Below are 15,830 nucleotides of genomic sequence, written 5' to 3'. Positions count from 1 at the left end.
TCAGATGCGAAGTCCCTGTCTCGGAACCTCAAACAAATCTAGAGGATGGTAAAGTAAGTTTTGTCATTCTTATACAAATGTAACAGGATGTCAATCTATGTTTCTGTCTGTCTGTGTTTCGATGTCCTAAATTCTACTATTTTCATATAAATGGAATTACTATTTTCTTTTTAAAAAGATAGTTTTTTTTAGTAGCGAAGCTACTCTATAATTTAAAATGTCCGTCTGTATGTCTGAAACGTTTTGGGGGAAACGTGATTTACTCGGCTCCTATAAAAGATAGACAGCTGAAATTTTTAGGGATTAAATAAATTAACATTCTTCAAATTTCCACCAAGTTTCATTGAGATATGTCAATTAATTGCGTGCTAGATCGATTCCTAGATTTTTAAGTTTTCATGATTTTCTCGATTCCTATTAAAGATAGAAGTCTAAAGTTTTCAAGGATCAAATAGATTCAAATTCTGCACACTTCTACATAGTTTTGGTGAGATTTGCTTATTTGTTGGGGTGCTAGATCGATTCCTAGTTATTTAAGTTTTCAAGCTTTTTAAAAACTCCTAGTCCAGTTAGATGGCTGAAATTTTTAGGGATTGAATAAGTTTACATTTTACATAATTCCACAAAGTTTCATTAAGATTTACTTATTGGTTGTGGTGCTAGATCGATTCCTAGATTTCCACTTTATAAATCATGATATGATACTCTATAGCTCATTCTGGATGTTCTTCCATGATTTTTTAGCTTCGCTACTTATGGATGTTGTCATCCTTGTTTATTGTTCTATCTACATACATTTTTTTCTGTAACTGAAAGAACCAAACTAAATGTATGAGTTATTTTCCATTTGATTTTTAGTTTAGAATATATCCAATAGGTGTCTCACTGATTTAATATATTCTAGAATGTGACTGATGGAATAGGACTAGATGATGTTGAAATAAATTATAATATGGCACCCTATGCACCCCTACCACCTACACCAAAATCTTCACCCTCAAATAGGTAATCAGCTTAATAAATATCTTTCTATCATTCTATCTATCTATATATCTATCTATCTACCTATCTATCAATCTATTTAAAAATCTGTCTATCAATCTATCTATCTATCTATCTACCTATCTATCTATCTATCTATCTATCTATCTATCTATCTATCTATCTATCTATCTATCTATCTATCTATCTATCTATCTATCTATCTATCTATCTATCTATCTATCTATCTGTCTGTCTGTCTGTCTGTCTGTCTGTCTGTCTGTCTGTCTGTCTGTCTGTCTGTCTATCTATCTATCTATCTATCTATCTATCTATCTATCTGTCTATCAATCTATCTATCTATCTATCTATCTACCTATCTATCTATCTATCTATCTATCTATCTATCTATCTATCTATCTATCTATCTATCTATCTATATATTTATCTATCTAACTATGATAATTACATGTTGCTCTAGATATATCCTGTGCTAAACAAGATAGACTTGCCAAAAGTTTTCTGTGTTAAAAACTTTATCTAACCTTACAGATGTTTACACAAAACGGAGAAATTTTACAATAAATGAACCTTCTCCCAAAACTTTAGTAAATGATTACTGTCGTTGAAACAATAAGAGAGGGGGCATTGGACTGTAAATTGTACTAATATAGATGTAGATATCTTGACTCGGGGAAAATTCATGTCAATTTGGGTTGCCAGCATAGACATTACTATACTTATTGGTCAGTTCTCTCATCCAGAAGGAGGGGAGGGGTGTGGCAAAAGGAAGGAATAGAGGGGATCGTTATTTTAGCTAGCTACAAGCTTCACTTTATTAGAGTACATTATAATCTGGTATAAGATCTAATCATTTATCCTTTATTTTACTCGTACCCAAAGTTTTTAAATTACTTTCTCGCATTCATTCGAATCCGGTGGATAGGAACCGGTTCTCATCCATACGAAAAAAACTATGTCTAGCATCGTATTATATCCAGCTTTCTACAATATAAAAATGTACAATCATAAGATTAAAACCAGTTTTTTTAGCCGGTGTCTTCGGCACCTCGGGGCTAAAAAATAATTATAATTCTCTCATTTATTGTCCCAGAAATCATTAAGGAGTTTTATTTTCGGTGGTTTGTACAAAAAACTTATTCTTCGGAATGGTATATTTGTTTATCATTATTGGGTCTGTGCATCAATTTAGTTTCATATTGTCTTATCCTTTAATATCAATGAATATTGGCTAATAATATTTCATATTTTATAAAAATTGCTAAATCAAATTTTCATTTGTTGTTGTTTTGTCTAAGCTACTAGTTAACTATATTTGCTTAATACAATTGATTTTTTATTACTTGGATGTTGTACCAGATTTTCATGTATTCTAATAAAGTGAAACTCGTAGCTAGCTAAAATAACCTATACCCCATTCCCTCCCCTCCTACTGGATGAACGAACTGACCAATAAAAGATTTCCATGTTAGCAATCTAAATTGACGAAATTTTTCCCTTGTCATAATATCCATGCATATTCTATATCCATTCTTACATCTAATGGGACGGACAAAATCACAACCATACAAGTTAGACTAAGGTTGTTCTTTTGTCAAATTAACAACCTTAAACCTTAAGGTTAAATATCTAAATTAATAAGAATTCTGAATAATTTATGTTGTAATGAATAAGGATATAATCTGCAAAATATAGTAAATTTTCGAGTGTTTTTCCCTTTTAACAAAAGACTTCTCCCCATATAAAAGACCAAGATTTTACTACTTTTATAATATAGGATTGATCAACAAATCAACAACTGTAGACAAAATGTATATTTCCCGGACAACTTTTAATGTTGTTTCTTTGTTTAATATCTCCCTTCTCATATATGTCTATCTATCTATCTATCTACTTATCTATCTATCTTTCTATCTACTTATGTATCTATCTGTCTATCTTTCTATCTATTTATCTACTTATCTATCTATCTGTCTATTTTTCTATCTATCCATCCATCCATCCATTCATCCATCTATCTATCTATCAATTCATCTATCCATCCATCCATTTATCCACTTATCTATCCATTTATCCATTTATCCATTTATCCATTTATCCATCCATCCATCCATCTATTCATCCATCCATCCATCCATTTATCCATCCATCCATTTATCCATCCATCCATCCATCCATCTATCCATCCATCCATTTATCCAATTATCCATCAATCTATCCATCCATTCATCCATCCGTCTATCCATCCATCCATCCATCCATCCATCCATCCATCCATCCATCCATCCATTCATCCATCCATCCATCCATCCATCTATCCATCCATCCAGCCATACATCCATCTATCCTTCCATCTATCTATCTATCTATCAATTCATCTAACCATCCATCTATCTATTTATAAATATTTCAGCTTAAAGAAAATACCCGGAGACTCAAATGATTCTTCTACAGCAAACCTATCTGAAATTCCCAAAACTGAGGTAAAAATACATTTCTTGAATCTGTTTCTAAGCCTTATTAATCGTCAATTTAGAATTGTCCTTTCTATTTAAAACTATTGTTAAAATTTTTCTATATTGTAAAGCGTACGTTTTAATGAAAACTAATCTTGTTCTTTTATGAAGGTTGAAGTATTTGAATTTCGGGAGGTGGAGGCCAGCCCCGCTAAACCTTCTTGCGAGGCTGAGTCTCAAACCCAGCACCAACAGCGGCCCTCCACCGACACCCACAAATCCCCAGTAAAGCCGCCACCGGCGGCAGCACCTCGCCCCCTAACCCCTCCAATTCCACCCCCCATGCCCATAATGGATTCAAAACCGACGTACGCGCCGACTACGGCTCCCTCCACCACCCCCAACTACAACCTAACCCCGCAAACCTCCAAAAATTACTCCCCAACCAAAGCAACATTTTCCCCGTCCAATTATCCCCCGCCCGAGCGGTCAAATTATCCGCAGGTCAATTATCCCCCGACGGCTCCGCCGCCCCCCAATTTTAACGGGAATGCAATGGCCCACGCGTCTGCCCCCCTTCCACCCCAGCACTATAATATTAGTAGTTCAACAATTGTTCAACAATCTTCTAATCTAACTAAAACTATTGACAGGAATTGAAATGTGTTGAATTTATGAGAAAAAGTAGATTCAAATATTTTTTCAATTGAAATTCTTTCTAAAAATAGCTATTTTTAATTAATAATTTCAGGGAGGGAGGGGACACTGGATTATAAACTATACAGTCACCCAAAGTTTTAAAAGGATTGCTTTTTTATTCATTGGCTTATAAAATACTGAATATTTTTGATTAGATGGTTTACACTAGCATGGACACAATCAATGATTTTTATCTTTAGAAAATGCTATTTTGTGATAATGTTCGTTTAGGATGTAAAGTAATTTATCATCCATTATCTTATCCCTTATGCTCAACAGTTAAAATTTAAAAATGTTGAAATCTAAAAAAATGTAAATTGACGTTAAAGGTTTGAAATCTTGCAAAACACATTTAAATAACCCCCAGGCGAGAAAGAAAGGAGAGGAAAGAGAGAGGCGGAACAACAACAGGCGGCGAAAAAAGGGAGAGGAAAGACCGAGGCGTTGGCACAACAGATCAGGCAGGCTACGGCGGAGTTGGAGCAGAGAGAGCGGTAGAGAGGGAGAGAGGAGGGGGAGAGAGACGGCACCACAGCAGAGGAAGTGGGGAGCCACGGGGTAGTGGTATGATGGTGGCGCATCACGATGAGAGGCCCAGAGAGCGCAAGGACAAGGCGGTCGGCGGGAAAGACAGAGGAGGGAAGGGAGTGAAGGACAGGAGGGATGTAATGGAGCAAGGGGATGAGCTGACCATCAAGCTGCTACAGGTACACAGAATTGAACAGGTAGAACATTAAATCCAGGAAGGGATGGGGCACCTAGAAAACCTGTTATGCCACAAATTTTTCCGCTAGTCAATAATCAAAACTACATTATGATTAATATATTTATTGCTGATTTTCACCGGCAGAAAAGTTTTTGGAAGTTCAATAATTTTTCTCCATGTGCCATATCCCTGTTCATGACTAAGACAGAAAAAGTACTTCTGTACTCCTTCTGAAAGGAACCTAGTAATAGTGTCTAACTTTTTATCTCTGTGACGTAACAAAAATCCATCTCTTTTTTAGGGGTTCCTTTCCCACCTCCCCTCTCATCCTTCGATTTTTGTTACGTCACAAAGATAAAAAGTTAGACACTATTACTAGGTTCTTCTGAAAGAATTTAAACCATGAACAAATAAAGAAAATATCTTATATTAATATATAAAAGAATTAAAATACAATTTTTATAAAAATAATTATATGTTTGCTACTCTTCAACTGGTCTTCTTACTTTCAGGAGATTGAACGTAGACAGGAAAGGGCTGTAGCAGCGGCTGCAGCTGCCCATGCGGCGGCTGCCAGCAGGGAAGCTGCTAGCAGAGAAGTGGTAAGTTTTTTTCAAAATGCAAAGCATGTTCTATTAATATTATCGATTTAAATATTTTATCTGTCTAATAATCAGTCAGTCAATCTAACTTTATATCTATATATCAACCAATCAATGAATCTGTCTATTAATTAATAAATGAATCAATCTAATAAAGAAATCAATTAATTAGTGTCAATTATCCTTCTATCTACAAATCAATCAATGAATCCATTTATCTATCTATCTGCTAGGATGATGGCCCGGAGAAGGAGCTAGACTTCCCCTCTGACCAAGAGTCTATTTATCTATCTATCTATCTGCTAGGATGATGGCCCGGAGAAGGAGCTAGACTTCCTCTCCGACCAAGAGTCTATCTATCTATCTATCTGCTAGGATGATGGCCCGGAGAAAGAGCTAGACTTTTCCTATGACAAAAAGTCTATTTACCTGTCTATGTATCTATCTATGTAACAATCTATCTATCTATCTGCTAGGATGATGGCCCTGAGAAGGAGCTAGACTTCCCCTCCGACCAAGAGTCTATTTATCTATCTTTCTGCTAGGATGATGGCCCGGAGAAGGAGCTAGACTTCCCCTCCGACCAAGAGTCTATGTGTGACTGTCCTGCCCATATCCATGATAGGGAATCCCCCCTACTTCTTGCCCAGGTAGGCAGAATATATTTTGGAGTAGCTGTGTTTAGTGCTCTAGGAAAATGGGGATAGATGTCACTGCTTTTGGCCTGCCTATTCTATTGGCGTCAGGAAATGTCCTATACCTCATATCTTTTCTAGGGGGTTTCTTTCCCCAAACTCTTTTTCTTTCCCTCTATTATGACGTAAATAGAATAGGTAGGCCAAAAGCAGTGATATCTATCCCCATTTTGCTACGCAATTGTAAATTAAGAAGTAAATCCTACAGACAGACGGACCAGCAGCTAAAATCTTTGTATTCATAACATTAAAAAGGCCTTTTTTGTTCTGTAAATTTTAATCTATTTCACTTGACAAGTAAATACATCCACACTCAAGCATAAAAAAAACTACACATTTATTTCAATTTATGTTAAAGTAAAAACATTCTGCACTTTCTGTATACAAGATGCATAGATGTGTTGGTGAAACTTACTGCCTTCTTTTTCACTAGAGGCCTCTAGGGGCACTTGATATGATGCGTTAAATTCGACCCCATATATCGAAAAGTTTTTTTTCGGGGGTGATTGTACAAAGTACATTCCCCCAAAATAGATCCTTCGGTATAGACAGAAACAGATCCTATTTTTCTGATTATTTGTTTACAAAAATGGAATGACCATAGAAAGATTTTGAAACACTTTCTTCTCTAATCAAACTAGTAGAAGGGAGGGAGGGGACATTGGGCTGTTTATCACACTAGCACCTAAAGTTTTATAATAACATTTTCTTATTGGTTGGCTCAACAACTTTGGGGACTATTAAATTTTGATTGGTTGGTTCATTAACTTGAGTCTTCAAATGTTTCAACACCTAATTGTAATCTAATTCTACAAAAGTGTATCATCATTGGGAATGTACATTAATTTATCGGGTATTGTCTTATCCCTTTAGATCCTAGAAATATGAGAGTAAATATTTGAAAATAATAATTTTAAGCTTTACTGTTAATAATTTAAATTTTTTTGGGACACCCAACTTCCCCGGTCCCCCCCTAAATTTTTTTATGTTAAATATCTAAAAAAATCTAAAAGATACTTTGGTGTAAAGTTTCGTCAACCTGACATACACAAGCTTCTAGTGTTGTGGCCTCTTGCACACATTTCAAATAATTTTGCGGATTTGCATCCAGAATTTGCAACAATAACATTTGCAAAGACAGGGTGAGGATATCTGAAAAAAACATTTGGCCTTAATGCGACACATTACAAACTGTCCCAATTTTGTATAACTTTTGCGGAACATGTTCTAGTTACGTCATATTTTTCTTTCCCGAAAAAGAGAAGGGGGGAAGGAAATCTCTTCAAAAGAGATGGGGAAAATTCCCTTTTCTCCCATCTCTTTTTTCTTCCCCCCTTCCCTTTTTTTTCTTTCCCTCTTCCCTTTTTCGGGAAAGAAAAATATGACGTAAATGGAACTTGTTCCGCAAAAGTTATACAAAATTGGGACAGTTTGTAATGTGTCCCTTAATGCCATTGAAATCTCAGTTTTTTAATTAAAACATTGCACAAATGAATGCAGAACAGTTATTTATTGCATCGTATTTTAGACATCTTTCTGCGGATTTATAATGAAAAATTTTAAGACTAAGGCCAGTTTAGCTATGTTCCGAGGGGCCAAAGGCCTGGGCTAAAAAAACTGATATTAATTTTATGATTTTGATTTTGATATTCGTGGAAAATTGTTTGCAATTCGATGATGTACATGATTTTTTTAGTGTTGCTGAGAACCGGTTCTAATCAAGCGAATATTAATCGGTTTGGAACCCATACTGAAAAAAAAACATTCTGTCTTAATCATTTTTTTAAAAAGAGAATAGTTGGAGAAATTGTTTTTTATCAGATATCATTTCCCTTTCATTGAACATCTGCTATTGCTTAAACATAAAGATGCCAGGCGTAGAGCATCTTCTTATTAAACTGTATACAGTGTGATCCTTAAACACTTTTACCTAAACAGTTTTTGAAGCCTAATGAAGTATGAATTTTTTACACACAAATTACTATTTTTTTTGTCTTTGAAAGGTAAAGCAATATTTAGTTGTTTTTGATATGTTCCTATAATATTAATAACTTTTTTTTATGACCAAAAAGTTGCAGACAAAATAGATTAATATTAATCCATAAATTCCAATTAAAATGAAAGATTTTACATGATCACACTGTATGTATAATGTTTTAACAACAAACTATAGCTAGAAAGACACTGAACACAAATGAAATAGTTTTAATCAGAGAATTATACAGACAACAATCAAACGCTTTTGTCCAATCAAGAAACAATTGATTTGGCTTATGTAAACACATTACTTAGGAATCAATGCATTGAATGTCTTTATGTTTATATGTATGTATGTATGTTGTGGAATATGCTACATAAATTGATAGTATTACTAGTAGATATATATTTAGAAAATGTTTCATCAGAAAAGTAAATGAATGTTTGTGTAGGTAAAAATATGTGGTAAATTATTTTTAAAAATAAAAATGTATAAAAAAATAATTTGCCAATAATTTTCAAAATCCTAAAAAATTTCCTAGGCTATCCTTCTTCAGATATTAAATAATTTGTAAGACTTATAAAAAACCCAACTTGTTCCATTTTGAAGGATTTTGCCCATTATAATTTTTCTTATACTATTACAAATACTGATTATTATTGGCTTAAGGAAAAGTAATTGGAGACAAAAAGTTTTTCTTTATTTTTATCTTGCATAACATGTGCGTGGATGGATATATTAATTGTGTGAATGGAATTATTAGTTTTTGATTTAAGATAAGTTAAATAACATAATAATATAAATAAAACATTTACCCGTTGTCTTTTCCAAGCTTCATCATATTAAAGATGTTAAACTTATACCTGTATAAGCATAAAGAGATGGCTAGATAATTCAAACAAGTGTAACTCTTTACCCTGCATAATTAGGTCTTCCAAATAAAGATTGTACAATTAAAGGTTGGTTGTCTGCAAACTTTGGGATATTTTTTGCCTAAGAACCTACTTAAAAAATCTGGATGTAGGTTGTTAATAATGATCCCCAGATGTAATAATCATAAGTTTATTAGAAACACGAAAATTTTTTGGTGTAAAAAAATAGCAGTTCATGTGTAATAAAAGTTGTCGCAAATATAGGTATCAAATGAGTTTTTTTGGACCACACTGAATCTAAACCAAAATTTACCGTGTGCGTCTGTCCATAGGTGCGGATGTGTGACCAACAGGCATCGAACCAAGGTGACCTGGTCTGTGCGTATTGTAAATGATGATCTGTAATGCACACTCAGTGTTGTATGCCAAACCAAACCAAACGCCAAAAAACTGTTGTTCCAGGCAACCGAGGAGGTGAGTGACGTGGTTAAGGTGTCCAGGACTTTAAAAAAACAGGATTAGCCAAAACTAGACATCACGTGACACTCTCTAGCTCCACTCTCCCTTGCTCGGCATTGCACGCGCGCGGCGTAGCAGCAGTTGTTGTTGTTGTAATGTTGTGGTAAGTTATCGCGTGCCAATATATATACCCCCCAAAAAACATGTTTTGTTTGAATTTTTTGTTTTTAAGTTTGAAGGGAACATTGGAATGTAAATTATACAAGTACACAACTTTTTATAGACACGTTTACTTATATATGGCTTGAGATACTTTTACAGGAATTTAATTGATTGGTACAAACTTGCAATGTCTAAACTTTGGTACCTATAATTATTTTTCTTAAATGAAACTATTGGCTTTGATACTACTAGTTTAGAACTAACCAATCAATTTGAATAAGCACCTAAAGTTATGAATATAAGGTGTATATAAAACGTTGGGTACCAGTGCAATTTGCAGTCAATTGTTCATTTAATCCCTGAAAAAAAACCTGTTTTGTTGATATTTTGGTGTTAGTTTTTTTTTTGGTATAATTGGTAATGGGAAGAAAATTAACCTTTCCCACACTACTCACGTGCAAAAGTCTGCCTTTTGTAGTTTTAATAAATGAGGGGAGAGATATTAATCTTCAATTTATCTTACCCTGTTTTATTGTGTTGTGTTGTTTATTAATTGTTTGGATAATGCTCAGCTTTTAACCAACTTTTTTTTTTGTTGCAAAAACATAAAATCCTATCTTTCTTCTGTTACGCCCCGAGAGACCTCATTTTTGGTGGGGTGGTTGTACCCTCCCCTAAAATAGTTATATACCCTCCCAGGACTTAGGAAAAGCTAAAATGTAAAGGAGAACCATATTGGTTCAGTAGTTAGTGAGATCCATTCGTTCAGATAAAGGGCCAGATCCTGTTACTTTAATATAAGTAATAGTGATTAAGAATGTAAAGCAAAATTGTTTTGCTTTAAATGAAGGATAAATCAACTAGCATTTAAGTTGTGTTAAATGCTTTAAAAAGTCAAAAATACATTAAATACTCAAAATGTTAGTGACACTTTTAGCATGTTTTAAGTTGACAACTGATCCTTTTTTAAAGACTGAAAACAAACCGGTTCTGAACCGTGTTGAAAACACATGTATCCTATTATTTTATAGAAGCATTGAAATAATAAATAATAAGATTAATATATACATATATATATATAATATATATATATGTATATGCTTGTTTTGTTGCTTTTTCTTTGTTGCATGATTTTTAGCATGCTTTTAAAAGTGAATTAGATATTTATACAATATTTTGTATTTTTAATTCCATTAATTTACAGGGCTCGGCAGCCGCGCAAGAGCCTCAAATTTAACCTACTTTTGTGCAAAAAAAGTCTAAAAAGATGGATTGTCTGTTTAGGTACAGGTTTAGACGTCCAGCTGAAATTTCAAAGTTATAATTTGACGACTTTACTGAGGCTTACACGTGGCTTTCGAGCCATTTTAATGACAAAGCCAAAATTGTGTTCAAATTGTGCCAAAAATGATCCATGTGATATAATAAAAATGAAGGATTATCCATCTCTTTTTATTACGTCACGTGGATCATTTTTGACACAATTTCAACAAAATTTGGGCTTTGTCAATTTAATTACTTATTAGAAAAGCTGTCGCATTTTGATTCAAAGTCTCTAAGGTCTTAATTAAGGCTTAATTATCTATTTAAGAATTTTGAAAGATGATTTTTCCTATAAATCAAATTTAATCTTAATTTATTTTACTTTTACTTTTTATTTGATAGAGATTTTTAATTATATGTTTTTGACAGTTTGACATTTTATTTCTTCAACATTTATAAATTTTTATCATTTGATCAATAATGAATAAGCTTAACCCCTCTCTTTCCAATCCACCAAGTTTCAAGCCCCTGTGGGAATCTATTAACTTTACATCTTCACAGGGAGAGAGGGGACAAAGGGCTGTAAATTAAAATGGTACCCAAAGTTTTATAAATACATTCTCTCATTCTTTGCCTTCAAAACTAAGGTTACTTTTATTAATATTTGATTGGTTTGTTCAACCAAGCAGTGTCCAAACTTTTCAACCCCTAATTTTCTCTAGAGAATGGAAATTTTGTTTATTATCATTGGGGATGTTGATCAATTTATCGTCCATTGTCTTATCCCTTAAGATCCATGGTAATGAAGCGTAGTTAGATATTTTTATTTTGATATCTTTATTGTTCATATTATAGAGTAGTTTAATGCATGTTTATTACCCAATATATGAAATGAAAAAAATAAACTTGAATGACAAAAAAAGTCTAACTAATTCGCCCTAACTAAGAAAAAGACGAAAAGTTTTATTAAATTTACCACTTAGATTTATTAGAAAAAGTTAAAAAAAAAAGTATTTGTTAAACACAAACAAATTTGATATTTATTTAACGCATCGCATTACAGACAACTTTCCAAAGTTATTCAAATTATAAGATTTAATTAAACGATATTATTTAATTTTTGTGTTTTAGGATGAATTTTCTTCTGCCTATCGTATTCCACAGTCAGAGACAGGTAAATTATGGCGTTAATTATATGGAAGCTTCTTCCAAGGACTAGGGAACGCCTGTCTGGTCAACAATTTTAGGAAAAAACCACGAAACCTACTTGCGTTGGTGGCGTAAAGGAAGATGCAAACTAAATAAATACTTGTGTTGGTGGCGTAAAGGAAGATGCAATCTAAATAAATACTTGCGTTGGTGGCGTAAAAGAAGATGCAAACTAAATAAATTTGGCTAATAATTGTCTTCCATGGTATTAAAAAAATATTCACCAAACCTCGTTGAATATTGTAAATAATTGTCTGCAAATTAGAGTTTTCTTTAGGATTTAATTATAGAGAAGCTACGCAAGAGGGTGTCCAAGCTTTTTTTGGGGGGTTGGGGGGAGGGGAGAAGATTATAACGAGTGTTTTCAACTGATAACCATGGCTTTATTTATAGAGTAGCCACTCCCAAGGACATTGGAGCTTTTTTTTTTTTTGGGGGGGGGGGCACCCCTTTGTCTTCCTCCTTGGAGAAAAGAAAATCAGCCCAAATTCCCCTTATTTTGGAATACATTGAAAATACTGGTTGTACTTTTTTGTTTGTTTGCATATTACTTTAGGTCAGGTTAGGTAAGGTAATGGATAGTCCTGTAGGGTTAGAGTCCCCCGCAGTGGTTAGGCATAGTAAAAAACACCCCACCGCCACCCCCCCCCCCTTTATTTCAAATAATTCTTTATTTTATTTTTTAGATAATTTTATTTTTATTTCAGGGACTTCGTATTCCAAAATTTCGGAGGAGACTCCGCTCAAGAAATGGTCGCTCTAACACCCAAAAGAGGACCAATCAAATTAGCAAACTTTTGGACTTTTTAGCCAACAAAAAAGTGGTCAAAAAAATAAACAGAGAATATATTTTTTCATCAATAGTTAGAGTAGAATTTAACATTATTTCATTTTTATCTTTTAAGAAAATAACAGTTTGCTCAAAATTAACGAAATATCAATTTTAGATTCTAAAAAAATGTATCCTGAAAAAATAATAAAAATGATATAATGTTATGTCTGGTGTAATAATACAAAGTATAAAGATCTACAGTGTTTTTTTCAGTATGGCTTCGAAACCGATTAGAACCGGTTATCAGGCCATACTGAAAAATCATGTATAGCAACATATTACTGACAATTTACTTTAAATATTTCAATAAGAATCATAAAATTGATACCAGTTTTGTTACTTGGGCCCAGTGGCGTGCGAAGCACTTTGTCTAGGGGGGGGCATTTTGAAGATTTTGTAAAATTTTGCCCCCCCCCTAAATCAAAGTGCCCCGGGGGGGCACTTTGCTTTAGGGGGGGGCATTTTGATTATATATACTAATTTTAAAAAAGGGCGTTTTAAGGGGTGGAATTATTTGATTATGGGCCTTCTAGTTCTTATCCCTTCTTCCCCATCCCTTCCCCCATCCCTATTTCCCATTTATATCCCTCATCTCTCCCCCCCCCCCCATCTCTTCTCCCCCATCCCTTCTCCCCACCCTGCAATGATCGAAGGGAAGGGAGCTAGAAAGCATCTTTGAAAAAAAAGTACAGAAGATAATTTAACCTTCCCCCCCCCCCCCCCCCGCCCCCACCACAAAACATTTTTTATGGGTGGAAGGGGATGTTATAAAATCTCAGCAGGAAGGATGAATAACCCCATTAAAAAAAATTTTGGGGGGGGGAGATAAAAACACTCATTTTGGAAATAATTTACCAAAAATTAACCTAATATGTAAAACTGATTTTTTATTTCTTTATTGTATGACAACAAGGATGACAACATCTTTAAGAAGCAAAGCAACAAAAATCATTAACAAGAATACAGACAAGTAGATTTAAAGAGAATCTGTTGAAATAAATATATATTTTAGGTAGAAAAAGTCACAAATCCTTTTTCCTGTATGTTGTGTGATGACAGTCAAAGTATATTACATACTGGATGCTCAAAACAGCAAGAAATTTTATTTTTTTTAGTAGCGAAGCTACTCTATAATTCATTAGTAGCGAAGCTACTCTATAATTCACTTTGTCCGTCCGTCCGTCAGTCAGTCCGTCAGTCAGTCCGTCAGTCCGTAACGCTATGGGGGAAATGGGATTTACTCAGCTCCTATAAAAGATAGAATGCTGAAATTTTTTGACAACATTCCCATTATTAAGGAGCACAATTGACTATAAAACATCATTTGCGGTCGGACCGATTTTTAGCAGGTTTTAGGCTATTTTTATATTTTTCACATTTTTCTCCATATCTTCAGTGTTTATGGTCCGATTTTCAAAATTTTTTCAGTTATAGATATCAAAATTAAATTTCCCGTCTTTAAAAGAAGACAACCATGACGGCCAGACTGCCTTTTTAGCAGGTTTTAGGCTATTTTTATATTTTTCACATTTTTCTCCATATCTTCAGTGTATGGTCCGATTTTCAAAATTTTTTCAGTTATAGATATCAAAATTAAATTTCCCGTCTTTTAAAGAAGACAACCATGACGGCCAGACTGCCTTTTCAGCAGGTTTTAGGCTGTTTTTTTTATATTTTTAACATTTTTCTCCATATCTTCAGGGTTTATAGTCCGATTTTCAAAATTTTTTCAGTTGTAGATATCAAAATTAAATTTCCCGTCTTTAAAGGAAATAACCATGACGGCCAGACTGCCTTTTTGGCAGGTTTTAGGCTATTTATAAATATATTTTACACTTTTTTCCATATCTTCAGTGTATATGGTCCGATTTTCCAAATTTTTAAAGTTTTTAAGGATTTAAAACTTAAATTTTTTGTCGTTTCAAGAAAACAACCATGGCGGCCAGACTGCCTTTTATCAGGTTTTTGGCTATTTTTATATGTTTTACATATTTCCCAAGATCTTTGTTTATTTTGATCCAATTTTCAAACTTTTATGGGATATCAGTATCAAAATAATTTTTCCCATTGTTATGAGCATCTTTAATATAATTTACTTTGACCATCGTCATCATACAAAATAAAACAAGGTTTCATATTTATCTTATCCAATAAATCTATTCTTGATTTTAGTAAAAACCTTTTAAATCTACCTGTACGTATTCCCATCTACGATTTTTTGTGCTTCACTACTTATGGATGTTGTCATCCTTGTTAATATTATAATCCACAAAAAAATTTATCGTACCCTAAAAACCAAAGATATAAAGAACTATGTAAAAAATGAAAAAAATTACTTGTCCTTTCATCTACAGATATAAAAATCTCTTAGAAATATGGAAAACTTTGGGGTATAGTCACTTTTGTGGCAACGCCTCTTAAGGGGCATTTCGTCGTATTTTCATAGTAGCTTTTAATAGGTTATTCTAGGTTAAGTTAGGTCAGGTGATTTCCCCGCAGGGTTAGGCAATTGGCCCCCCAGGAGCTATAAATAGGTGAAAAGCTACTGTGAAAATACGACGAAATGCACCTTAAGAGGCAATGTCACAAAAGGGACTATACCCGAAATTTAAAAGATACAAAAATAGCCAAAAACATCCTGAAAAGCAGTCCGACCTCCATGAATTTTTAATAGTTAATTATATTCCATAATGATGGTAATGTTAACATTAAGTTTTAGCCTTCTATCTTTAATTGCAGTTGAAAAAATCACATTTCCCCCTTAGCATTACGTACTGACAGCCAAAGTGAATTATAGAGAAGCTAAAAAGTTATATCAACATATCCTACCCTCTTTAAATGGCACTTGTTGATTAAATATTTGTTGTTTACACATGTTTTTATAGAAATAAAAAC

At 33.6% G+C, this 15,830-nt stretch overlaps 2 protein-coding genes across 3 annotated transcripts in view; both read left to right on the top strand.

Moving 5' to 3' along the window:
- Positions 1-1,009, top strand: part of LOC145306283 (aquaporin-7-like) — a 28,249-nt gene extending 27,240 nt beyond the window's left edge. For both annotated transcript variants that reach the window (XM_080148356.1, XM_080148358.1), the window contains exons 14-15: positions 5-53; positions 905-1,009. The gene's annotated coding sequence lies outside the window, so the exon portion shown is untranslated. The remainder of the gene's footprint in view (positions 1-4; positions 54-904) is intronic.
- Positions 953-13,003, top strand: LOC145305412 (uncharacterized). The gene is made up of 10 exons (XM_080147030.1): positions 953-1,005; positions 3,416-3,485; positions 3,630-3,962; positions 4,389-4,396; positions 4,525-4,882; positions 5,376-5,465; positions 6,011-6,115; positions 9,473-9,484; positions 12,026-12,068; positions 12,811-13,003. Exons 1-10 carry the CDS (start codon positions 953-955, stop codon positions 12,864-12,866), a joined length of 1,128 nt encoding a protein of 375 aa, XP_080003156.1. The 3' UTR covers positions 12,867-13,003.
- Positions 13,004-15,830: the final 2,827 nt, after the last annotated feature.

Source organism: Acartia tonsa, chromosome 14 (genome assembly GCF_053477335.1).
Source record: "Acartia tonsa isolate MP-2025a chromosome 14, ASM5347733v1, whole genome shotgun sequence".
Taxonomy (NCBI): Eukaryota; Metazoa; Arthropoda; class Copepoda; order Calanoida; family Acartiidae; genus Acartia; species Acartia tonsa.
This window is presented reverse-complemented; position numbering and strand designations above follow the sequence as displayed.

Bases quoted from the DNA above. Each gene is read 5' to 3' on its own strand.
- LOC145305412 (XM_080147030.1), top strand. From the start codon at position 953: ATGGCACCCTATGCACCCCTACCACCTACACCAAAATCTTCACCCTCA. The intron at 1,006-3,415 runs GTAATCAGCTTA...TAAATATTTCAG, and splicing joins AAATCTTCACCCTCAAATAG to CTTAAAGAAAATACCCGGAG. The intron at 5,466-6,010 runs GTAAGTTTTTTT...TCTTTCTGCTAG, and splicing joins AAGCTGCTAGCAGAGAAGTG to GATGATGGCCCGGAGAAGGA.